Consider the following 26,107-nt stretch of genomic DNA (forward strand, 5'->3'; position numbering starts at 1 on the left):
CATTAGTATACCGTCGATAACACCTGTTGAACGAAGTCTAGGGAATGTAGGCCCGGATGTAAGGAATAGTTATTCTGTGTGCGTTCATATAGTCGAGCCTAATTGACGTTATTTTTTTGTGTTAACGCGCCGCCGCCCCCATTAGGCGGTGTTGGGTATAGCTTTAAAAGGTCCTTGTGTCTTTCTGTTGACCGTCCTTTTGACCTTTTCAACGCAACAAACACACTGGAGCAGGCCGGGACTCTACTCGGAAAATACAGGGAGAGAGAGAGGGAGAGAGGGAGAGAGGGGGGAGAGAGGGAGAAAGAGAGAGGGAGAGAGAGGGAGAGGGAGAGAGCGGGGGGAGAGAGGGAGAAAGAGAGAGGGGGAGAGGGAGAGAGGGGGGAGAGAGGGGGAGAAAGAGGGAGAGAGGGGGAGAGGGAGAGAGGGGGGAGAGAGGGAGAGAGGGGGGAGAGAGAGGGAGAAAGAGAGAGGGGGAGAGGGAGAGAGGGGGGGAGAGAGGGAGAGAGGGGGAGAGGGAGAGAGGGGGGAGAGAGGGAGAAAGAGAGAGGGGGGAGAGAGGGAGAAAGGGAGAGAGAGGGAGAGAGGGAGAGAGAGAGGGAGACAGAGAGAGAGGGAGAGAGGGGGGGAGAGAGGGAGAGAGGGAGAAAGAGAGAGGAGGAGGGAGGGAGAGAGAGAGACACACACACACACACACACACACACACACAGAGACACACACACACACACACACACACACACAGTGAGAGACAGAGAGAAACACAGAGAGAGGCAACAAAAAAGGGTCTTCTCTCCTGTGTAGACTGTGTAGACTCTTGGCACCTGGTCTTTTTGTTTTCCTGGTTGTTTTTTCTTTCACACTCTCCTTTAAAAAAATAAGGAGCGGTCGGTCGGTCGGTCACTCTGGGACACTGAGTTTTACGAGTCCCGGCAGTACTAAGGAGTAACAAAGGACAGCGTTTTTGTTTCCTTGGGGTGGGGGGTGGGGGGGGGGGGGAAGAGAAGAGGGGGAGGGGACACCGTTGGTATGAGAGGACTGGTTGGGAGAAAGGTTGGGTGTGTTGGGTGTAGCTTGTTTTGGGAGAAAGGTTGGGTGTGTTGGGTATAGCTTGTTTTGGGAGAAAGGTTGGGTGTGTTGGGTGTAGCTTGTTTTGGGAGAAAGGTTGGGTGTGTTGGGTGTAGCTTGTTTTGGGAGAAAGGTTGGGTGTGTTGGGTATAGCTTATTTTCGGAGAAAGGTTGGGTGTGTTGGGTATAGCTTGTTTTGGGAGAAAGGTTGGGTGTGTTGGGTATAGCTTGTTTTGGGAGAAAGGTTGGGTGTGTTGGGTATAGCTTATTTTGGGAGAAAGGTTGGGTGTGTTGGGTGTAGCTTGTTTTGGGAGAAAGGTTGGGTGTGTTGGGTATAGCTTGTTTTGGGAGAAAGGTTGGGTGTGTTGGGTGTAGCTTGTTTTGGGAGAAAGGTTGGGTGTAGCTTGTTTTGGGAGAAAGGTTGGGTGCGTTGGGTGTAGCTTCTTTTGGGAGAAAGGTTGGGTGTAGCTTGTTTTGGGGAGGGTTGGGGTGGAGGAGGAAGAGGAGGAGGTGAGGTGGAGGGGAGAGAGATAGAGAGAGGGGCGTTGGGGCAGTGTTTTTCAACCAGTGGTCTGGGGACCACCAGTAGGTCCTCGAGAGGGTTCCAGGTGGTCCCCGATATGCAGCTAAATGATGGAGAGTTTGAACCACGTGGAACCCCTTATTTTGTTCTTTAACTTTTGAGAGTGTAAAATGAAACTGTACTTTTCATTGTACGCTCTCAAGAGTTAAGTCAATGTTAAAACGTGCGCACTTAATCAGGTCTACATACATAATTGGAGAATGGAACTTTTGTGGGCAAAATCCTATCCAACAATAACAACATTGTTTAGTTTTGGGTTAGCGAGTGTAAATGTCATCAAAACGGTGGTTCCGTGTGACTCAAATGCCGATAAACGAACGGGCCTTTGTTGTGAAAAATGTTGAAAAGCACTGCGTTTAGGGGGTCAGTGCGTTTGGGGCTTCAGAGCACTCAGGGGTCGGTGGGCGTCGATGGCGCTCTTGTCGCGGGGCGTTTCATGATGGCGGTTTGGTTGCGGGCCCTCAGTGGTCGGTGGCGTTGATGGCGCTCTTGTCGCGGGGCGTTTCATGATGGCGGTTTGGTCGCGGGCCCTCAGGGGTCCGTGGCGTTGATGGCGGTCTTGTCGCGGGCGCTCGTGCCTCGGTACCAGCTGCAGTAGCCCTCTTTCTGCTGGACGCAGGCGTAGTGGCGAGACTGGTAGCCCGGGTAGCCGAAGTGGCTCAGCATGTCCGTCCACAGGCACTCGTTCTTGGAGGTGACGAAGCACGGCAGGTAGTGGCACGGCTTGATCTGAGGAGGAGACGCACGGGGATACGTTCAATCCAATCCAATCCACTTTATTTATATAGCACGTTTTAAAACTCAGAGTTAACAAAGTGCTGTACAGGAGAATAAAATAAAATAAAAACAAGTGCACTAAAGCTACCACACAGAAAAACAACAGCGAGAAAAACAAAGTACAAACAGTGACAACAACTGAGACACATTACAGAAAAACAACAGCATCACAGTGAGACGAAACATATACAAGGACCAAAGGAACTCAAGCGGGGTTAAAAGCCAAGGTAAAGAGGTGGGTCTTCAGGCGGGATTTAAAGGTCTCGATGGAGGGGGCCAATTTGACGTGGGAGGGGAGTGCGTTCCATAGTTTAGGGGCTACAACAGAAAAGGCTCGGTCGCCTCTGGACTTTAAGCGGGTCTTCTTTGTGACCCTGAGGTTTAGCTGGCCCTCAGACCGCAGTGATCTAGAAGGAGTATAAACCTCAATAAGGTCAGACAAATAAAGAGGAGCCAGACCATTTATAGATTTAAAGACAAATAAAATAATTTTAAAATCCACTCTGAAGCGGACAGGGAGCCAATGAAGGGAGGCCAAGACAGGTGTGATATGCTCACGTCTGCGAGTACCTGTGAGTAGACGAGCGGCTGAGTTTTGGACTAGCTGGAGTCGAGCAAGGGAGGCTTGGTTTAAACCAGCGTACAAGGCATTACAGTAGTCCAACCGCGTAGATATGAAGGCATGTATAACTCGCTCAAAATCACTAAAGGATAGCACCGACTTGATTTTAGCCAGCAGCCTCAGATGATAGAAACTAGAGCTAACTACTGCATTGACCTGTTTGTCAAGTTTAAGGGCATTGTCTAGTTTGACGCCAAGGTTTGAGACCACAGGTTTCACATATGGCTGCAGGGAACCTTGGTCATTGGGAACGATACCAGGACCGCTAGGTCCAAACACTATAACCTCCGTTTTACTTTCGTTGACACTTAGAAAATTAAGAGCCATCCATGCCTTGATGTCACTTAGACAGTCAAGCAGAGGTTTCAGGGAGCCGTTATTGTCCTTTTTAAGGGGCATGTATATTTGCGAATCATCCGCATAAAGGTGATACGAAATGCCATGTTTCTTAAAGATAAGGCCAATAGGAAGTAAATATAAAGAAAATAGAATAGGCCCAAGGATCGAGCCCTGGGGGACTCCAGAGGACAGGGGGGTGGAGGACGATACGTAGTCGCCAAATTTAACAGAGAAGCATCTCTCCGATAAATAGGAAGAGAACCATGCTAAAGCGGTATCTCTGACACCAACACAAAGCTCCAAACGAGATATAAGAGTATTGTGATCGAGAGTGTCGAAAGCAGAGCTTAGATCTAGGAGTAGTAGGATCACAGAGTCCCCAGAGTCGGTGGTCAATAGGATGTCATTGAAAACCTTCAACAACGCTGACTCTGTGCTGTGAAACGCTTTGAACCCAGATTGAAAAACATCAAAAATGCTATTAAGCTGCAAAAAAGACTGGAGTTGAGACAGCACCGTTTTCTCAAGGATCTTAGAAATGAACGGAAGCTTTGAGATGGGTCTGTAGTTAGAAAAAATAGAGGTATCCAGACTAGGTTTCTTTATCAGGGGTGTCACCACTGCTGTTTTAAAGTACGCTGGTACAGTCCCTGAGACATATATATATTGTCAGGGAGGTGTCTCTGTGTCGTTATATTGTCGGGGAGGTGTCTCTGTATCGTTATATTGTCAGGGAGGTGTCTCTGTATCGTTATATTGTCAGGGAGGTGTCTCTGTGTCGTTATATTGTCGGGGAGGTGTCTCTGTATCGTTATATTGTCGGGGAGGTGTCTCTGTATCGTTATATTGTCAGGGAGGTGTCTCTGTGTCGTTATATTGTCGGGGAGGTGTCTCTGTATCGTTATATTGTCAGGGAGGTGTCTCTGTGTCGTTATATTGTCGGGGAGGTGTCTCTGTATCGTTATATTGTCAGGGAGGTGTCTCTGTGTCGTTATATTGTCGGGGAGGTGTCTCTGTATCGTTATATTGTCAGGGAGGTGTCTCTGTATCGTTATATTGTCGGGGAGGTGTCTCTGTATCGTTATATTGTCAGGGAGGTGTCTCTGTATCGTTATATTGTCAGGGAGGTGTCTCTGTATCGTTATATTGTCGGGGAGGTGTCTCTGTATCGTTATATTGTCAGGGAGGTGTCTCTGTATCGTTATATTGTCGGGGAGGTGTCTCTGTATCGTTATATTGTCAGGGAGGTGTCTCTGTATCGTTATATTGTCAGGGAGGTGACTCTGTATCGTTATATTGTCAGGGAGGTGTCTCTGTGTCGTTATATTGTCGGGAGGTGTCTCTGTATCATTATATTGTCAGGGAGGTCTCTCTGTATCGTTATATTGTCAGGGAGGTGTCTCTGTATCGTTATATTGTCAGGGAGGTGTCTCTGTATCGTTATATTGTCAGGGAGGTGTCTCTGTATCGTTATATTGTCAGGGAGGTGTCTCTGTATCGTTTGCGACAGTCAGTCACTCATATTTGATACAGTCTGTTTCTAGTGAAAATGTAACTAATTCAGCAGCAGTAACAATAGCGTTTTCTCTCAGTCAACCACAGTTCTTATATGAGGCGATCTAAAATCCCCCCCTATGGGGATCACAATGCAAATAAAAAGTACATGAACCCGTGGACTTATAGCTACCAATACCAACATTGACGTCAGACTTTCGGTGCTCTATGATGACCGAGGACATGCTCTAAGATGACCGAGGACATGATCTAAGATGACCGAGGGCGAGGACATGCTCTAAGATGACCGAGGACATGCTCTAAGATGACCGAGGACATGATCTAAGATGACCGAGGGCGAGGACATGCTCTAAGATGACCGAGGACATGCTCTAAGATGACCGAGGACATGCTCTAAGATGACCGAGGACATGCTCTAAGAGTGTGAAAAACATATTTGTCTTTTAAAGTGTGTTTGAATTGGATGTGATGCTCCGGTATTGCACGCTTCCTGCATTCCGACGCTGTAAATCATCATTTATGGAAGGAATGTGACGCGGAGGCACAACGACTCTGGTATGTTGGCTTTGGCACGCCGAGCCGTGCTCTTTCTATGCTCTCTCTCTCTCTCTCTCTCTCTCTCTCTCTCTCTCTCTCTCTCTCTCTCTCGCACGCACGCACGCACGCACGCACGCACGCCCTTTGACCAGCACATAACAAATGCTACACTACATAATCCGTGACTTGTCCAAATGGACGGACTACGTGTCCAACGTGAGAGGCGTTGGCCGGTCCTCTGGGGCCCCGACGGCTTCTGTCTGGTCAGTTACTTGTTGTGACGCTGGACTGATGCGTCCAGCAGATGTCCAGAGCTCCGCTCAACGGTGTCTGTGTGGTATCCTCATACTGTATGTATGTGTCCCACTCACCCTGCACCCACTGTGTTCCACTCACCCTGTGTCCCTCTCACCCTGTGTCCTACTCACCCTACACCCACTGTGTCCCACTCACCCTGCACCCACTGTGTTCCACTCACCCTGTGTCCCACTCACCCTGTGTCCCACTCACCCTGCACCCACTGTGTTCCACTCACCCTGTGTCCCTCTCACCCTGTGTCCCTCTCACCCTGTGTTCCACTCACCCTGTGTCCCTCTCACCCTGTGTTCCACTCACCCTGTGTCCCTCTCACCCTGTGTCCCTCTCACCCTGTGTTCCACTCACCCTGTGTCCCACTCACCCTGTGTCCCTCTCACCCTGTGTCCTACTCACCCTACACCCACTGTGTCCTACTCACCCTGTGTCCCACTCACCCTGTGTCCCACTCACCCTGTGTCCACTGTGTCCCACTCACTATGTGTCCCACTCACTCTGTGTCCCACTCACCCTGTGTCCCACTCACCCTGTGTCCCACTCACCCTGTGTTCCACTCACCCTGTGTCCCACTCACCCTGTGTTCCACTCACCCTGTGTCCCACTCACCCTGTGTCCCACTCACCCTGTGTCCACTGTGTCCCACTCACCCTGTGTCCCACTCACCCTGTGTCCACTGTGTCCCACTCACCCTGTGTTCCACTCACCCTGTGTCCCACTCACCCTGTGTCCCACTCACCCTGTGTCCACTGTGTCCCACTCACTCTGTGTCCACTGTGTCCCACTCACTCTGTGTCCCACTCACTCTGTGTCCCACTCACCCTGTGTCCCACTCACCCTGTGTCCCACTCACCCTGTGTTCCACTCACCCTGTGTCCCACTCACCCTGTGTCCCACTCACCCTGTGTCCACTGTGTCCCACTCACTATGTGTCCCACTCACTCTGTGTCCCACTCACCCTGTGTCCCACTCACCCTGTGTCCCACTCACCCTGTGTTCCACTCACCCTGTGTTCCACTCACCCTGTGTCCCACTCACCCTGTGTCCACTGTGTCCCACTCACTCTGTGTCCACTGTGTCCCACTCACTCTGTGTCCCACTCACTCTGTGTCCCACTCACCCTGTGTCCCACTCACCCTGTGTCCCACTCACCCTGTGTTCCACTCACCCTGTGTCCCACTCACCCTGTGTCCCACTCACCCTGTGTCCCACTCACCCTGTGTCCCACTCACCCTGTGCCCCACTCACCCTGTGTCCCACTCACCCTGTGTTCCACTCACCCTGTGCCCCACTCACCCTGTGTCCCACTCACCCTGTGTTCCACTCACCCTGTGTCCCACTCACCCTGTGTCCCACTCACCCTACACCCACTGTGTTCCACTCACCCTGCACCCGCAGCCCAGCTGGTAGCGGTGATTGAAGCCTTTCTTCTGGGCCAGTGAGAGGCGGTCCCACCGTTCGTTGAAGTTGCACAGCCCCGTGTACACCTTGCCGTTGAACATGCGACCTGCGTGGACGGACACAGACACACGCACGCACGCACACACACACACACACACACACACACACACACACGAGAGTGCGCTTAACGTGATATTCACAGAGCATGTTGATGCTATCCTGTATTGACTTCTTTGGAGCACTTCATTGTTTTTCTTTGCACTCTATAATTCGCTCGACTGATTTACCTGTGATTTAATTTACTCAGGTTCATGCCATTTATTCTGAGTGTAAAATGAAACATGAATCATGAATCATTTTACGCTCTCAAGAGTTACCATTATCGTTAAACATCTGCAATACTTAATTTACACAATTAGAGAATGTAGAATAATTGTTATTTTTCATCAACGTTTGCCAACATCAGTACAGCATGGAATTGTGGACGGAATGTTATCCAACAACAAGATATTCTATGTTTTAGGTCTGAGAGGCTAAATGTCATCAAACGGTGGTCCGTGGCTCAAATGGGTGTGAGAGGCTAAATGTCATCAAACGGTGGTTCCGTGGCTCAAATGGGTCTGAGAGGCTAAATGTCATCAAACGGTGGTTCCGTGGCTCAAATGGGTCTGAGAGGCTAAATGTCATCAAACGGTGGTTCCGTGGCTCAAATGGGTCTGAGAGGCTAAATGTCATCAAACGGTGGTTCCGTGGCTCAAATGGGTCTGAGAGGCTAAATGTCATCAAACGGTGGTTCCGTGGCTCAAATGGGTCTGAGAGGCTAAATGTCATCAAACGGTGGTTCTGTGGCTCAAATACAGAATAAATAATGGACCTTGACATGTAAAGGGTTGATCAAAACCTACTGCTGTCAACGAATCACCCAAAGGAATCCCAGTAGTTTGAACTGCGGGGTAAGACAATCCTGTCCGCTAAGCCCACGTTAAAGCAACACCCCTATTTCTGAATGTCCAAAGGTCGCGGACCTCTATTTATAGACCTCTGGCCGTGGGGCGGGCTTACCGCCAAAGTCTGGGGTTGCGACCTCTACGACAGGTGCTCCTCCGAGCCACGGAGGAGAACGTCGCTGTTCGTCCGCGTTGTCCTCGACCGCTAACGACCATGTCGTCACTACGAGGGAATCCCAACCGCGCGCACGCGTTCCTTTCCTTAGCCGTGTCGGGTTTGACCGCACGACGCTGACATCATCTGACATCATGTTTGGATGTGTACTATAGCTCTGGTTCCCACCCTTTGTCATGTCAAGGACCCCCAAATGGACACTATAATCAGCCCTGCGGACCCCCATTAGAACATATATGCCAGGGACCCCCATGAGAAGATTGTTACGACTCTATAGCAGTGATTCTCAACTCAACTCAATTCTCAAAATGACGTCGCTCCAATTATTATTATTATTTTTTATTTATATACATATATTTTTTCCCACGATTTTGTAACCCATTTTTCACCCCTGTGTCAATCATCTAATGTGATCCTGGGCTCTACACACCCTCCACCAACCTAGTCCCCATATATGGGGGACAAGGGGAGAGCAACGGACTTGAACTCATGCTTCTTTCATGCCTGAGTGTCCAAGTTACTCCTTTACACCTGACAGGGGGGACTTTCCCTAGTTGGACGTAGCGCGTGGAAGGAACACGTTATTCCAACCAGTTCCTTTCCCCTCCATCAGGCGCCCCGGCTGGCCAGGTGGAGGCTCCAATGAACATTTAAAAATATCTACGCAGGTCGCACTGTGGTTTCTTTATTTACCTGTGATCAGATACAGGTCTTTATTTACCTGTGATCAGATACTGGTCTTTGTTTACCTGTGATCAGATACTGGTCTTTATTTACCTGTGATCAGATACAGGTCTTTATTTACCTGTGATCAGATACTGGTCTTTGTTTACCTGTGATCAGATACAGGTCTTTATTTACCTGTGATCAGATACTGGTCTTTGTTTACCTGTGATCAGATACTGGTCTTTATTTACCTGTGATCAGATACTGGTCTTTGTTTACCTGTGATCAGATACTGGTATTTATTTACCTGTGATCAGATACTGGTATTTATTGATGTCAAACTTGACGCCACACAGTCCCTCGGAGGCATCGGTGTAGATGTGTTGGACGTGCTGCATCTTGAAGCCTTTGTACATCTGAGAGAGAGAGGGGGGAGAGGGAGGGGAGGGAGAGAGGGGGAGAGGGAGAGGGAGAGAGAGGGGGAGAGGGAGGGGAGGGAGAGAGGGAGAGGGGGAGAGATGGAGGGAGAGAGAGAGAGGTAGGGAGGGAGAGAGATGGAGAGAGAGAGAGAGAGATGGAGGGAGAGAGAGATGGAGGGGGGGGAGAGAGAGAGAGAGAGAGAGAGAGAGAGAAAACATACAGCAGTTTAATACCAGTAGTGTAAGTATTAAGTACATTTACTCAAGTACTACTTTACTTAATTACTACAGTATGTTGAGGTATTTGTACTTTACTAGAGTATTTCCAACTTCCAATACTTTTACATACAACGTATTTTCAGAAGGGGGTCAGCGGCCAAATACAGACATGTCTCCCTGGGGGTCCTTGACGTGAAAAAGGTTTTTCACCACTAACGTAGAAACATAGGGCTTTTCACCACTAACGTAGAAACAGGGTTTTTCACCACTAACGTAGAAACATAGGGTTTTTCACCACTAACGTAGAAACATAGGGTTTTTCACCACTAACGTAGAAACATAGGGTTTTTCACCACTAACGTAGAAACAGGGTTTTTCACCACTAACGTAGGAACAGGATTTTTCACCACTAACGTAGAAACAGGGTTTTTCACCACTAACGTAGAAGCAGGGTTTTTCACCACTAACATAGAAACAGGGGTTTTCACCACTAACGTAGAAACATAGGGTTTTTCACCACTAACGTAGAAACACAGGGTTTTTCACCACTAACGTAGAAACAGGGTTTTTCACCACTAACGTAGAAACATAGGGTTTTTCACCACTAACGTAGAAACATAGGGTTTTTCACCACTAACGTAGAAACATAGGGTTTTTCACCACTAACGTAGAAACAGGGTTTTTCACCACTAACGTAGAAACAGGGTTTTTCACCACTAAGGTAGAAACAGGGTTTTTCACCACTAACGTAGAAACAGGGTTTTTCACCACTAACGTAGAAGCAGGGTTTTTCACCACTAACATAGAAACAGGGGTTTTCACCACTAACGTAGAAACATAGGGTTTTTCACCACTAACGTAGAAACACAGGGTTTTTCACCACTAACGTAGAAACAGGGTTTTTAACCACTAACGTAGAAACAGGGTTTTTCACCACTAACGTAGAAACAGGGTTTTTCACCGCTAACGTAGAAACAGGGTTTTTCACCGCTAACGTAGAAACAGGGTTTTTCACCACTAACGTAGAAACAGGATTTTTCACCACTAATGTAGAAACAGGGTTTTTCACCACTAACATAGAAACAGGGGTTTTCACCACTAACGTAGAAACATAGGGTTTTTCACCACTAACGTAGAAACACAGGGTTTTTCACCACTAACGTAGAAACAGGGTTTTTCACCACTAACGTAGAAACATAGGGTTTTTTTCTCCAGAAAACTGTCAGGATTTAGAAGACCTTATTTTTAGAGTGGGCCTTGGGTCTAAATGGGTTTAAATGAACACCTGGACTCCTGCTGAGCTTAAATGATCACAGAGTGCCAGCCAGTCACAGTAAGCTGCTTTATCTATCAGACATTCCCTTAACCCATTCTGACCTGAGATCAGATTATAAAAATGTCAGTCGTTCTTCGATTTTTCAAAAATAGCAGACCTACAAGCTCATAGCGCGCCACTCGGTGGCGCGCTATGAGCTTGTAGATCTGCTATTGTTCAATAGCTAAAGCATAACATGATGCTGACACCAAAATGGGTTCCCGTTCAGAATGGGTTAAGAATTCCTCGTGGGAGATAAAGCATTAAGCTCGGCCCGTAACTAAATCACAGATAACATAATTACATTGCATAACAAACACACTGTGACTTTTTTTTTATGCTGTTTTGACAAGGTCGCATCGCAGCACACCATGGTGCTGTTGGTTTTCCCATCGCAGCACACCATGGTTCTGTTGGTTTTCCCATCGCAGCACACCATGGTTCTGTTGGTTTTCCCATCGCAGCACACCATGGTTCTGTTGGTTTTCCCATCGCAGCACACCATGGTTCTGTTGGTTTTCCCATCGCAGCACACCATGGTGCTGTTGGTTTTCCCATCGCAGCACACCATGGTTCTGTTGGTTTTCCCATCGCAGCACACCATGGTGCTGTTGGTTTTCCCATCGCAGCACACCATGGTTCTGTTGGTTTTCCCATCGCAGCACACCATGGTTCTGTTGGTTTTCCCATCGCAGCACACCATGGTGCTGTTGGTTTTCCCATCGCAGCACACCATGGTGCTGTTGGTTTTCCCATCGCAGCACACCATGGTGCTGTTGGTTTTCCCATCGCAGCACACCATGGTGCTGTTGGTTTTCCCATCGCAGCACACCATGGTTCTGTTGGTTTTCCCATGAGAATATGTATCGTTTTTTATAGTCTGTAGTTGCTGAACATTAACTACGTTCAAAATGTGTCACCTGGAGCCATAACTACTGTGTCTTTAAACAGACGACATCAAAGTGCTTAAAGACTTTAAACCTCTCTTAAAGTCTCTCTCTTGTAGCAAAAAACACAAGAGGAACTAAAATGAACTGGAACAGCCTACTAGTGCTGCTCGATTCTTCACGATTCTACACAAAATGAGATCGCATACTGTAGGTGTCTGAATCTAGATCGCCATCTTTTTTCCGATAAATCGAGCAGCGCTGCAAGGTCACTGCTCGACCGCAGACCGCGTTTCCTCCATTCTTCTCAGGTTCACGGAACCCCCCCCCCCAAAAAACCCCCCCCAAAACAAACAACACACACACACACACACACACACACACACACATTTGAAATGTTTATTTATGTCCACATAATGAGAAGTACAGGAATACCTTGTACAAAGGACATAAACACTGCCAGTGCAGTTTGACAATAGGAGAGCAGCCAGTTACAACGTGCATGGACGGCAAAGCATTGTTACATACAGTACAGCTGACATGACGGACACAGGGCAGCATGGTTACATACAGTACAGCTGACATGACGGACACAGGGCAGCATGGTTACATACAGTACAGCTGACATGACGGACACAGGACAGCATGGTTACATACAGTACAGCTGACATGTCGGACACAGGGCAGCAGACATAAATCATGGGTAAAGGAAACGACGCCTCCTCCAAATTGAGCGGCTTCCTATAATGGCTGAAACTGAGCAATACCTCGCTAACTGCTTGGCTCTCCTTTTGGAAAGGCCGGCCATTTGTAAGCCCCTCACAACCAACTTATGGACATGCCCTATAGGCTGCCAAAGATAACAACTAAAAGTTTACATCTGTAGCCTAGCTGTGAGATGGTCTGCACTAGCTGCTGTTAGAAGGGCTTCTTCCAGGCTATAGTCAAATGTACAGCCGACCTCGAGAATGAACACCTCTCACACACACACACACACACACAACCCCACACAACCACACACATACACACACAACCACACACACGCACACACACACAGCTGACACAGTCCAGTGTTTCTCTGCCATGGGAGCTGTTTTTGCCGTTTTGCCAGAGTGTGATTTATTTGGTCTGCCAACGGACAGGAAATCCCTGTTTAGATGCGCCGCCTTTCTCAGAAAAAGTGGGACGAATTGCACAGGCCAGTTAACAACCGGGGGGGAATTGTTTAGCAAGGCAAAAAGCATTCTTCTCACAGAGAGGAGGAAATGTGTTGTTATTTATAAGAAGAGGCACAAATAGATGGCTGACTCTCATGTCTCTGTTGTTGGAGAGTCCTTTATACACACACACAGCAGCAGTTGTTGTTGTTGTTGTTGTTGTTTTTGGCAGCACATTTTGATTTAAATTTTAGTCATAGTCTCTTCAATAGTTTTCATTTAGTTTTAGTCACCTGGAATGTCTCAGTGTTTAGTCTAGTTTTAGTCGACTAAATATCATAAGATTTTAGTAGATCTACAGGTGATTTAGTCAACTCAAATGTATTTTGGCGGGGCCTTGATGCCGTCGTAATGACTGTTTTCTTTTCACTTGCTGAAAATAGGCGATCTACAAGCTCACAACGCGTCGCGAGCTTATAGATCTGCTATTTTCAGCATGCAACCAAGTGTAAAATGACTTATACTGGATCTCTTGTCCACTAGTCCCTTCCTAGCATTTTAGTCTAGTTTTTATCTGTTTTTAGGTAGTCGACGAACACTTTTCGTCTCAGTTTTAGTCGACGAAAAGGATTCTATCCTTGACCGTTGCATTGCAAATGAATAGGTGTTTAGTATGTGTCTATGGAGTTAGCATTACTCTAATAGGCCCCCAGGTGTTGTGTATGTGTCTATGGAGTTAACGTTACTCTAATAGACCCCCAGGTGTTGTGTATGTGTCTATGGAGTTAACGTTACTCTAATAGACCCCCAGGTGTTGTGTATGTGTCTATGGAGTTAGCATTACTCTAATAGACCCCCAGGTGTTGTGTATGTGTCTATGGAGTTAGCATTACTCTAATAGACCCCCAGGTGTTGTGTATGTGTCTATGGAGTTGACATTACTCTAAATGGTAAATGGAAGGACAGCACTGCATGCATCTTTAATTATAATCACAAGGAGATTACCAACGGGAACAAATCACTAGTGGGAGACGATTGCACTTTTACTGTTTTCGGGGTGCAGACCAACATACTGTAGGATTGTTTTCAATTTTCATACCCTCATATATCGATGCAGTGTTTGACTTTGGTGGTGTTTACCCCCCCCCTCCCAACCGCCCCACCCTTAATTCATAATGTCTGTAAGCTACTAATCTCGTGCCTGCCTCTTGGCTGCTGCCTTAACAGAGGGACGGTTGCCAGAGCTGGCGAGGGAGGCAGGCACGGCCTTTGGGAAATAACGCAAGATTATGTAAGAAAGAATATCAGGGGGGAATATCAGAGCGCCTGGCTTTGGTTTCGCCCTGCAGAGTTCTGGAGGACGTGTGCCAAATATATACAGACTCCATAATTAGAAGAGACTTTGAGCAGTCGCAGCAGTGTGTGTGTGTGTGTGTGTGTGTGTGTTTGTGTGTGTGTGTGTGTGTGTGTGTTTCCTCAGACAGCTGTCGCTCAGGCGCAGCTTTACTTTCTGGTAAACGGTGCATTTATAGAGCGCTTTTTTTGTAATTATCCCAAAGCGCTTTACGTCAAAAACCATCACCACAAGCAACAGGAGCAGTGCATGTTCGATCGCTATAGTCCGACCGTTGTTCCCGCATGTCGGACTAATGCTCTGTCGGAAATTACGCGTGGATCCCGTTTGACAGTGTAGCTATCGCGCATCATTCCAACATGGCCGACACTAACTCTTATAGCTTACCTTCATCTGCTTGACGGTGTAGCGCATCATTCCAAAATGGCCGTCTTTCAGGAGCTTCTTGGCTACCACTTTAGCGCGGATCACTGAGAAGAGAGGATACAAAAAAATACGTTTTTTTACTTAGCAGCATGTTCGAATGCCCCCGCCAAAAAATAGCTAACATCGCTAAAATGAAATTAAGCAGCAAATGAAGAAAAAAGTACAGAGTAAAGATTAGGAGTGTGTTCCAGAGTACAGAACCTCTATGTTCAGGTTTGATTGATTGATTGATTAGAAGTATTTATTAACAGTTTGTAGAATTACAGTACATTTCAAGCACAACTCATTACAAAGACTGACAGAGAAGAGAAGTCTCCATATTATAGCTCGGTGGGTCCGGCCATCTCTCTCCCTCCCAAACCCTCGCCCCTCATGTTGTATCATTCCTAAATCCACGTGCACGCGTCCTGTTGTTGAAACGGGCATGGTTCTATAAAGGGCTGCGGGCCTCGAAACAGATCCTATCTACGCCGGGGGGGATGGGGGGGCAGCGCCCTCATGTAAACGGCCGGGTGAAAACTCTCAACGGATTTAGCTTTTGCTTTCACTCCCTGTTTGCAGTAAGTATAAGTAAGTGGGCCTATTGTATTGTAGTGGTCTTAATTTAGGACAGTGAACGGACCGGTGTCACTGCTCTGCCCCGGGCCATGGGGGAGACCCCCCCCCCCCCCAATACAGGAGGGGGTCTAGTAGTGTGAAGTTCACCTGCTAACCACACAGTGTTGTTTTTGGCAGAACATTTTTATTGTGGTTTTACTCATTAGTCTCTTCAATAGTTTTCATTTAGTTTCAGTCGCATTTTAGTCACCTGGAATGTTTTAGTGTTAAGTCTAGTTTTAGTCGACTAAATATAAGATTTTAGTCGACTAAATATACAGTTGATTTAGTCGACTAAAATGTATTTATTGGTGGGCGTTGATGGCGTCGTAATGAATGTTTTTACACTTGCTGAAAATAGTCTATTTTCAGCACACAAAAATGACTTATACTGGATCTCTCGTCCACTAGTCCCTCCCTAACATTTTAGTCTAGTTTCTATTTGTTTTGTCAGTATATTTAGTCATAGTTTTAGTCATCATGGCTTAGTTTTTATTTAGTTTTTATGTGGTTTTTGTCAGTGAAAAACGTTTTTCGTCACAGTATTAGTCGACAACACTTTAACCACAGACATAACTAAAACTGCACTCTGTCGAGATGTCAACTAGCGCCTTGTGCACAAGTAGGCCATGCATGGCCTACTTGTGCATAAGCAGAGCGCGCCATGTGGTGCGCTCACCACTGGCATCACCGCATAAAAAAGAAAACTAAAAAAAACCTGATATATTATGATATATTGTAATGACGACATAATGACTTTGCCAGTGATGCTGGTTCCCTGATTGGGCTACGGTCTGTAATAAGAGAGGACACCGTACGTACATACGTACGTACGTACCCAGCCGATCCTGGTACTTGTGCGCTCTGCTTGCACAAGTAACCAACACTGTCTGGTTACTTCAGTCCACCTGCTGACCACAGACATGTCAGTCCACCTGCTGAGCACAGACAGGTCAGTCCACCTGCTGACCACAGACAACTAATGACCACAGACGGGTCAGTCCACCTGCTGAGCACAGACAACTAATGACCACAGACGGGTCAGTCCACCTGCTGAGCACAGACAGGTCAGTCCACCTGCTGACCACAGACAGCTAATGACCACAGACAGGTCAGTCCACCTGCTGAGCACAGACAGGTCAGTCCACCTGCTGACCACAGACAACTAATGACCACAGACGGGTCAGTCCACCTGCTGACCACAGACAACTAATGACCACAGACGGGTCAGTCCACCTGCTGACCACAGACAACTAATGACCACAGACGGGTCAGTCCACCTGCTGACCACAGACAACTAATGACCACAGACGGGTCAGTCCACCTGCTGACCACAGACAACTAATGACCACAGACGGGTCAGTCCACCTGCTGACCACAGACAGCTAATGACCACAGACAGGTCAGTCCACCTGCTGACCACAGACAGCTAATGACCACAGACGGGTCAGTCCACCTGCTGACCACAGACAGCTAATGACCACAGACGGGTCAGTCCACCTGCTGACCACAGACAGGTCAGTCCACCTGCTGACCACAGACAGCTAATGACCACAGACAGGTCAGTCCACCTGTTAACCACAGACAACTAATGACCACAGACAGGTCAGTCCACCTGCTGACCACAGACAACTAATGACCACAGACAGGTCAGTCCACCTGCTGACCACAGACAGCTAATGACCACAGACAGGTCAGTCCACCTGCTGACCACAGACAGCTAATGACCACAGACAGGTCAGTCCACCTGCTGACCACAGACAGCTAATGACCACAGACGGGTCAGTCCACCTGCTGACCACAGACAACTAATGACCACAGACAGGTCAGTCCACCTGTTAACCACAGACATAATATATCCAAAACTGTCTGGGGATGATTGTTATCTTTATCCCAGTGGAATTTCCTTCCCACATTCCTTTGGAGCCTCACATTCTCTAGAGTGGAAAAAAAGAAAAAGAAAACATTCTTCCCCCAACTAGAGAAAGAAAGAAATGAAGCACGTGTCATTCTGTAGTTCCACATTGTGTCATGGTCATTCTGTAGTTCCAGATCGTGTCATGGTCATTCTGTAGTTCCAGATCGTGTCATGGTCATTCTGTAGTTCCAGATCGTGTCATGGTCATTCTGTAGTTCCAGATCGTGTCATGGTCATTCTGTAGTTCCAGATCGTGTCATGGTCATTCTGTAGTTCCAGATCGTGTCATGGTCATTCTGTAGTTCCAGATCGTGTCATGGTCATTCTGTAGTTCCAGATCGTGTCATGGTCATTCTGTAGTTCCAGATTGTGTCATTGTCATTGTGTGTGTGTGTGTGTGTGTGTGTGTGTGTGTGTGTGTGTGTGTGTGTGTGTGTGTGTGTGTGTGTGTGTGTGTGTGTGTGTGTGTGTGTGTGTGTGTGTGTGTGTGTGTGTGTGTGTGTGTGTGTGTGTGTGTGTGTGTGTGTGTGTGTGTGTGTGTGTGTGTGTGTGTGAATGCTCCTGATGTGCTGGTTGGTGCCTTGCATGGTTTCCGCTGCCTTCGGTGTATGAATGTGTGTGTGAATGTGATGTACTATGGATAAAGGCGCTATACAAATGTACTGTGTGTGCGTGTGTGTCCCATCCATGCCCAATCTTTGTTCAACAACTATTTTAGAGGTTGTGGGTCATTTAACCACTGAAATGTCGACAGACTGAAAAACTTGCCACAGCTTCATTAGAAAGCACACACACACACACACACACACACACACACACACACACACACACACACACACACACACGCGCATGCATGCACACAACGTGGGAATCATTTCAAACCACCGTGCTCTCGGGATGCTTCTTGACCTTTCAAATATGTGTGTTCTTTTTTTGAGGGGTGCCAGCCCCCCCTGTGCCCAGCTTGGCTGAGCACGGACTGTGACGTACGACGTGTAAGGCACTACGCTACACGAGGCACGGCCTCCGAGGGACCATGAAGGGCACAATTACCCAGGAATGTATAATAAGGACAGGAAACATCTGCCTGGAACCTCCACAGTAGAATACACAGCAGCCGCATTTCCCTTTTCTGTCTCTCTGAACCTCAAAACTGAAACTACGGTATATGAAACCGTTTATGGGCCTTTCACACGGGAAGCGATGAACCATAGTTTACAGACCTGTAAAGGGTCCAGGTAGAACCCCCTCCTCAAGTCCCCGGACCCCCACTTTTTAAGAAGCATTTTCACACACAGGCCACACATTCTCCAGATAGCTCCAAGGAGTCACTGGACGCGCCGGCCACTGATTGGCCGCCGGCCATGCCGTTGCTGTGTGGAATGTGTGAAAGGACTCCGAGCCCGTGCCTCTCTCTCCCCAGACAGACCGGGGTTTGTGTCATTTCCCCACGGTGACCCCCGTCTCCAGGGGGGAAAAGGGTCCTCCCTACAGGGTGACCAGAGTCATTTCCATCCCTCATTTCTAAGACGTTTCATGTGCCTGTAACTGAAATAGCAGCTCACGTAGACATAGCACTCTATAGTGTATACACGTATCGTTTCCTTAGATCAGGGGTGGGCAACTTTGACCATGGCGAGGACCACTATATCTCCACACTCACTCCAGAGGGCCACTATATCTCCACACTCACTCCAGAGGGCCACTATAGTTCCACACTCACTCCAGAGGGCCACTATAGTTCCACACTCACTCCAGAGGGCCACTATAGTTCCACACTCACTCCAGAGGGCCACTATAGTTCCACACTCACTCCAGAGGGCCACTATAGTTCCACTCTCACTCCAGAGGGCCACTATAGTTCCACACCCACTCCAGAGGGCCACTATAGTTCCACACTCACTCCAGAGGGCCACTATAGTTCCACACTCACTCCAGAGGGCCACTATATCTCCACTCTCACTCCAGAGGGCCACTATAGTTCCACACTCACTCCAGAGGGCCACTATAGTTCCACTCTCACTCCAGAGGGCCACTATAGTTCCACACCCACTCCAGAGGGCCACTATAGTTCCACACTCACTCCAGAGGGCCACTATAGTTCCACACTCACTCCAGAGGGCCACTATAGTTCCACTCTCACTCCAGAGGGCCACTATAGTTCCACTCTCACTCCAGAGGGCCACTATATCTCCACTCTCACTCCAGAGGGCCACTATATCTCCACTCTCACTCCAGAGGGCCATATTGCATATTGCTGACCAGAATTTGCATTTTAAAACCAAATGTGAGACGCCAGAGTGGTTTAATTACAAAATGATGGGCAATATTAGGCCTCTGGGCGACAATGATGATGCATTTATAATTACTCATGTAAGTTGCTAAGCCTGTCCCCGTCCCCCCCGTCCCCGTCCCCCTACTTGTCCCACACAAGCGATACTCTTCTGTCCCTCAAATGAACAGTTTGGATGTGGTCACCCTAGAGCCCTTACACACACACACACACACACACACACAAACACACACACACACACATGTCTCACACCAGTAATACTGTCTGTCAGTGCGCTAATGTCCCACACCATGTGTATATAGCTCTCTCTCTCCCCCCTCTCTCTCTCTCTCTCTTCCCCCCTCTCTCTCTCTCTCGTCCCCCCCCTCTCTCTCTCTTCCCCCCCCCTCTCTCTCTCTTCCCCCCCCCTCTCTCTTCCTCTCTCTCTCTCTCTCTCTCTCTCTCTCTCTCTCTCTCTCTCTCTCTCTCTCTCTCTCTCAGCTGTCATGGTACAGGCCAGTGTGTTTGCGTACTCACTGACTCGTATACATGTTTATCTTCCGTGGAGGATTTTGACATGTATATGAGATGACATATGCTACATTTTGACATGTATATGGGATGACATAATTATGCTACATTTTTACGACGTTCTCATTGTGAAGGTGAACTCGTTTAGCCCAGCAGCGTGCAAGAGATCACGAAACGACAAAGATATATATATATATATATATATATATATCAAGGAGAAAGTCACCCGTTTGTGTGTGAGTGAGAGAGAGAAGACAGACAGAGAGAGAGAGAGAGAGAGAGACAGACAGAGAGACAGAGAGAGAGAGAGAGAGAGAGAGAGAGAGAGAGGGATGGTGACAGTCATGTTTTAGTATGCAGGACAGCTTCCCAGCCTTAGGCGACAGAAGACAGAGGAATTCTCAGTATGACACACACACACACACACACACACACACACACACTGCCATGCTGGAACCTACACTGTGAAACCGACTGCATCGCGCTCCTTAAAGTAGCTATTAGCAATTATATGTCAATATTTTAATCCATTCATTGTCTCCACCAGGCCGAAGGCATGGGGAGAGAGTATGTTTTGCACTCCGTCCGTGTGTGTGTGTGTGTGTGTGTCCGTCCGTTCGTCTATGTAAAGGTGTGTGAATGGGTGAATGTAATGCACAATCTATGTAAAGGTGTGTGAATGTGTGTGTGAATGGGTGAATGTAATGCACAATCTATGTAAAGGTGTGTGAATGGGTGAACGTAATAAAGGCGCGATATAAATGCACCATTTCCCAGCAGGGAGGTGAGAAGGTTGTGGTACCTCCTCCACCTCCACCTCCACCACCTCCACCACCATCCAGCAGAACATGCTGCCACAGGCCAAACTACAAAACAAAGCCAGTAGCCCGTGCATTTTTTTGGACTCTTTGACAAAGCTCCTCTATATGCACAGCTAAATACCTACGACCCATACGGGCCGTGACTGACTTGAGGGAGATCGGTTTCTCCCCCCCCCGGCCCGCTCCCCTGATCCCGAGCCAAGCACACACCAGCGCCGATAATCCTCCTCAACTGACCCACTTCATTGTAGCCTATACTATAATGTAAAGTCTGGCTCCTGTCACCCGAGGGTCCCGAGCACAGGGAACCCAAATCTATGAGGTCAAAGGTCAGGCCTCCTAATCTTTGGCACTGAAAAAGAAAAAAAGGAAAAGCAACACAAAAAAAAGGCTTTGGGAAAACAACCGCTGCTTCTTTCCCCCCTAGTGGCCATGATGTGAATGGACCGTTTCAGTTGCCAATATTATCATGGCAGCCCAGTAGCTCTCTCTCTCTCTCTCTCTCTCTCTCTCTCTCTCTGCATATAATGACACAACCAAATCGAGGCCCAATCCACAGGTATGCGGGGGACTGACAAGGAATCTAATAAAAAAATCACACCCGTGTGAAGTGAGGGGCGCTCTTATCATCGTACGACATCTCATGAACAACTGAATTTATGTGATTGTTTGGTTAAATTAAATTTATAGTCATATTTGGCGGAGATTTGACCTAATTTCTCCTTTCATTGTCAATGGTAAATATTGAGACGTGTGGGGACAAAAGCTGTATATAGTTCAAACAGGATAGCACAAAAAAAGGACATTTGACCTCATCACCATCATTTCTTGACCACGGTCGAGATCGTGGGTTTCACAATGCCACGCCAGACTTTCCGGTCCTTCATTGCCATCCCCAGTTCCTGCTTACTGAAGCATGTGTCCCTAGCGATGACATCATGGAACGACAGTTTTCTACCTCTGGTCTGCTTTGAGGCAGGACTCCAGAGAAGAAGGGAAGATATAACCTCATTGTCAGCTCTGTAGCAGTGGCCGGCAAACTGTGTTCTTCTGGATCGGAACTAGTGAAGAAACACGGGGAAGGTTGCCGTATATTAGATTAGTCTTCCAAGAGAGATTTTGTGCTCTCATTAGAAGGCGGGGGTAAGGGCCATCCAACCATTTTTCTAATTTCTCTGAGTCAGAGTAGAATCGGCTCGACGGTCGTCCTAAATATGTTTTTACTTTGAATATCTTACTAAGCTGGGATGACCAGATCGTATGCATGTCATTGCAGGCTGACCAGGCCATACCCTTCCTAGTTTGAAAGTCCTTTTGGGAAGAAGATATAAATGAACCCAAATACTTGTAGTCATCAACCTGTTTCAGAGGAGTGTTAAGTGTTTTTATAATGTGGTTATTGTTGGATTTGCATATATCTACGTATTCAGCATTAAATTACGCATTTTGGTCTTGAGGATAGAGACCAACACAGTTGGAGGCCTGCTCAAGAGACCGAAGGAGAGCCCGAGCGTATTCCAATGATTGACTGATAAGCGTGCATGTCATCAGCGAAGTTAGTGTCTGTTAGGTATTTAGCAGGATGACGAGAGCTTCTCCTATAGGGTGTAGTTGGTAGCCCTTATCATTGATAGTATCAACTGACATACGAAGAGCACGGACATTTGGCCTAATTTTCTCCTTTTATTGTCCATGGCAAATATGAGACGTGTGGGGCTGTATATATATACACAAACACTACGCGAACATTCCTCTCTCCAAAAACGAAAAACAGACAGTTTTCTGAAAAACATGTTTCTATATCGGTGGTTTTCAAACATTTTCATGTCAAGGACCCCCAGAATGATATGTATTTGGCCGCCGACCCCCATCTGCGAATGTGTTGTTCCAGGGATCGCCCCAGGAGCCAAGATTTAAGTTAAAGGAGCATTCCGTGATTTGGATGATTTGGAAAACAGGCCAACAGCACACACACCAAGGCCCGCCCCCGCTCAATCATGATTGGCGGAAGGCCCCTCTCTATCCTGATTGGATGAAGGCTGGGCCACCTATAGCCAAAAACGAAACCTACGGTTTTTTTGACCCCCCAGGGGTTAACTGGGGACAGGGAAGAACTCCTTATATGGTCAGCACACTCTATAGAGCACCGAAGTCTGACGTCACTTTCAGTAGAGGGCGCCAACACACAGGTTCATGCATTTTCTTATTTGCATTGTAGGTCGCTTCATATAAGAACTGTGTTTGAAAAATAAACCGACCACCCCGGCCTTTCTGTCAGGGGAGTGGCTGTGCGTCGTTAATGATGTCCATTCATATTTGATACAGCCAGTTTCTGGAGAAAATTGAATTAAAGTTATATTCAGTGATTTCACTCAAAAAACCTTAGGTTTCGTTTTTGGCTGGGACCTAAGCCTTCGTCCAATCAGGATAGAGAGTCAAAAACGAAACCTAAGGTTTTTTGACCCCCAGGGGTTAACTGGGGACAGGGAGGAACTCCTTATATGGTCAGCACACTCTATAGTAGGGAGGATTATCACAACAAAACAAAAAAATAAGTGATATTTGAATTAAGTGAAATCACTGAATATACCTTTAATGTGGCCGCAAAAGCCTTGAAACTACATATGAAGGCAATGTCGCTGCTAATATACGTCTTACGGTCTGTCTCAGATTTAGAAATGTCATCTCTTGCGTGTCTGAATCAATTTCTCTATCTTTTTTTGATGATCTGTGCAGCACTTTGTGGTCTAGATGAGTGTTGACTTCTTGCTCTGTTGATGTCGTGGGATTTTAGTTTTGGCATATTTAGAATAACGGATCCTTACTTTGCTTACTTTACTTAACCAAACCAGTATTTCTTGCAGTGGGACGACGGTGACCTATAACCCCTGACCTCACAGGAAGCCACGAGACTTTTAACCTGCAGCATGGATTAGTTGTAACCCGCCACGCATGTCGGGAGCCACGGGTGACTTTTAACCCGCGTAAACGGGTGAGTCTTAACCGGCCACGCGCGTCTGACCGACAGTGGCACGAGTCTCGAGACGCATGAGTTGCAAAAGCACTCGAATCACACCTCGGCTCAGAGACATTAAGAACTGGTGGATTCTGGGGGGGGGGGGGGGGATACAAATATTGTACTTTTTTACTTCGCTGCATTTATTTGAAAACTGTATCTACTACTAGATTATTATTACCAAACATACATTATACCACTTCAGCACAACGTACATTTAGGCCATTTGAAAATAGCCGATCTACCTGTACTGTAGATCTATATACTTTCTACGTTTGGTACTTAAATACCGATACCAGTAAATACCAGTACTTTTATTCCAGCAAATTTTGAATCCGGGACAATTACTTGTATTCCTATATTAAAGTATTGATACTTTTACTTAACTCCACATGCTGGTCTGGTTGTCAACAACCACAGCATGCATGTCTGAAGTGATCGACGGCTTGCTTGAATCATTCATCCAATCAGAGCTGGGGCCAGTTGCTATGGCAACCACCTGCTCTTTCAGTAAGTGACACACGCGAGCGCAGAGCAGTGTGACTGACGAGTAAACACACACACACGCGCGCACGCAGCATGCAGTGTGATTGACGAGTAAACACACACACACACAGCAGTGTGACTACAGTAAACACACACACGCGCGCACGCAGCATGCAGTGTGACTGACGAGTAAACACACACACACACACACACGCACAGCAGTGTGACTACAGTAAACACACACACACACACACACACACACACACACACGCACAGCAGTGTGACTACAGTAAACACACACACACACACACACACACACACACACACAGCAGTGTGACTGACTAGTAAACACACACACACACACGCGCAGCAGTGTGACTGACGAGTAAACACACACACACACACACACATGCAGTGTGACTGACGAGTAAACACACACACACACACACATGCAGTGTGACTGACGAGTAAACACACACACACACACACATGCAGTGTGACTGACGAGTAAACACACACACACACACACACAGCAGTGTGACTGACGAGTAAACACACACATGCGCGCATGCAGTGTGTCTGACGAGTAAACACACACACACACACACGCACAGCAGTGTGACTACAGTAAACACACACACACACACGCGCAGCAGTGTGACTGACGAGTAAACACACACACACACACGCGCAGCAGTGTGACTGACGAGTAAACACACACACACACACGCGCAGCAGTGTGACTGACGAGTAAACACACACACACACACACACGCGCAGCAGTGTGACTGACGAGTAAACACACATACAGTACACGCGCGTGCAGCAGTGTGACGGAGTAAACAAACGCATGGAGCAGTATATATATATATATATATATATATATATATATATATATTTCTAACCGATGCAGCTTCTTTGTCGTGTTTGTATTTAGTTTTTTTTCTGCTCTATCTTCTGCTGCTATAATCAAACCTTTATATGATTCTGCTATGATTCCTTTTCACATCACAGGGTCCATTATGTATTTGGCATCTGAGCCACGGAACCACCATTTGATGACATTTAGCCTCTCAGACCCATTTGAGCCACAGAACCACCGTTTGATGACATTTAGCCTCTCAGACCCATCTGAGCCACGGAACCACCGTTTGATGACATTTAGCCTCTCAGACCCATTTGAGCCACGGAACCACCATTTGATGACATTTAGCCTCTCAGACCCATCTGAGCCACGGGACCACCGTTTGATGACATTTAGCCTCTCAGACCCATTTGAGCCACGGAACCACCGTTTGATGACATTTAGCCTCTCAGACCCATTTGAGCCACGGGACCACCGTTTGATGACATTTAGCCTTAGTCTCAGGGGGTACGGATGGATGGATGGATGGATGGATGGATATAATTGTAAACATAGCGCGTCCTGTGGGTGCGTGGGCATGGGTACGGGGGTGCGTGGGGAGGGGAGGGGGTACGTACCTATGTCTGCGCTGCAGTATGCGTCCTGTGGGTGCGTGGGCATGGGTACGGGGGTGCGTGGGGAGGGGAGGGGGTACGTACCTATGTCTGCGCTGCAGTATGCGTCCTGTGGGTGGGTGGGCATGCAGGAGCAGGCGTCCGTCAGCGTGCTCATGTTGTGGAGACCCAGGCTGAGGACCAGCAGCGCGCGCAGCCACAGCCGCTGACACGCGGACCACCGCTGACACCGCTGCCCCCCCCCGGACCCCCCGGACCACCGCATCTCCA

General features: G+C 47.6%; 2 protein-coding genes across 5 annotated transcripts in view; one reads left to right on the plus strand and one right to left on the minus strand.

Moving 5' to 3' along the window:
• syn3 (synapsin III) overlaps positions 1 to 26,107 on the plus strand; it is a gene marked incomplete at both ends in the record, with an annotated part of 94,806 nt that overhangs the window by 36,981 nt on the left and 31,718 nt on the right. The window lies entirely within an intron of this gene.
• On the minus strand, positions 1,870 to 26,107 carry LOC310853286 (metalloproteinase inhibitor 3). Of its 2 annotated transcripts, XM_083757564.1 has the most exons (6): positions 25,922 to 26,107; positions 14,679 to 14,761; positions 9,248 to 9,356; positions 7,137 to 7,258; positions 2,191 to 2,378; positions 1,870 to 2,049 (listed from the first exon to the last, which is right to left on the minus strand). In XM_083757564.1, the coding sequence occupies exons 1-6, from the start codon at positions 26,100 to 26,102 to the stop codon at positions 2,040 to 2,042; spliced, it is 693 nt and encodes a 230-aa protein (XP_083613690.1). In that variant the 5' UTR covers positions 26,103 to 26,107; the 3' UTR covers positions 1,870 to 2,039. The 2 variants fall into 2 exon arrangements, with proteins under 2 accessions (XP_083613690.1, XP_083613689.1); XM_083757563.1 differs by lacking the exon at positions 1,870 to 2,049 and having other exon boundaries at positions 2,163 to 2,378.

This window comes from Protomyctophum parallelum (genome assembly GCF_964188405.1).
Source record: "Protomyctophum parallelum genome assembly, chromosome: 22".
Lineage (NCBI taxonomy): Eukaryota > Metazoa > Chordata > Actinopteri > Myctophiformes > Myctophidae > Protomyctophum > Protomyctophum parallelum.

What these genes read in the sequence shown, in the direction of transcription:
- LOC310853286 (XM_083757564.1), bottom strand. Translation starts at nt 26,102, where the DNA reads ATGCGGTGGTCCGGGGGGTCCGGGGGGGGGCAGCGGTGTCAGCGGTGG. An exon ending in ACACCGTCAAGCAGATGAAG is followed by an intron (nt 9,357 to 14,678) that starts GTAAGCTATAAG and finishes TCTCTCTCTCAG; the next exon opens with ATGTACAAAGGCTTCAAGAT. An exon ending in AGCTGGGCTGCGGGTGCAGG is followed by an intron (nt 2,379 to 7,136) that starts GTGAGTGGAACA and finishes TCTCCTCCTCAG; the next exon opens with ATCAAGCCGTGCCACTACCT.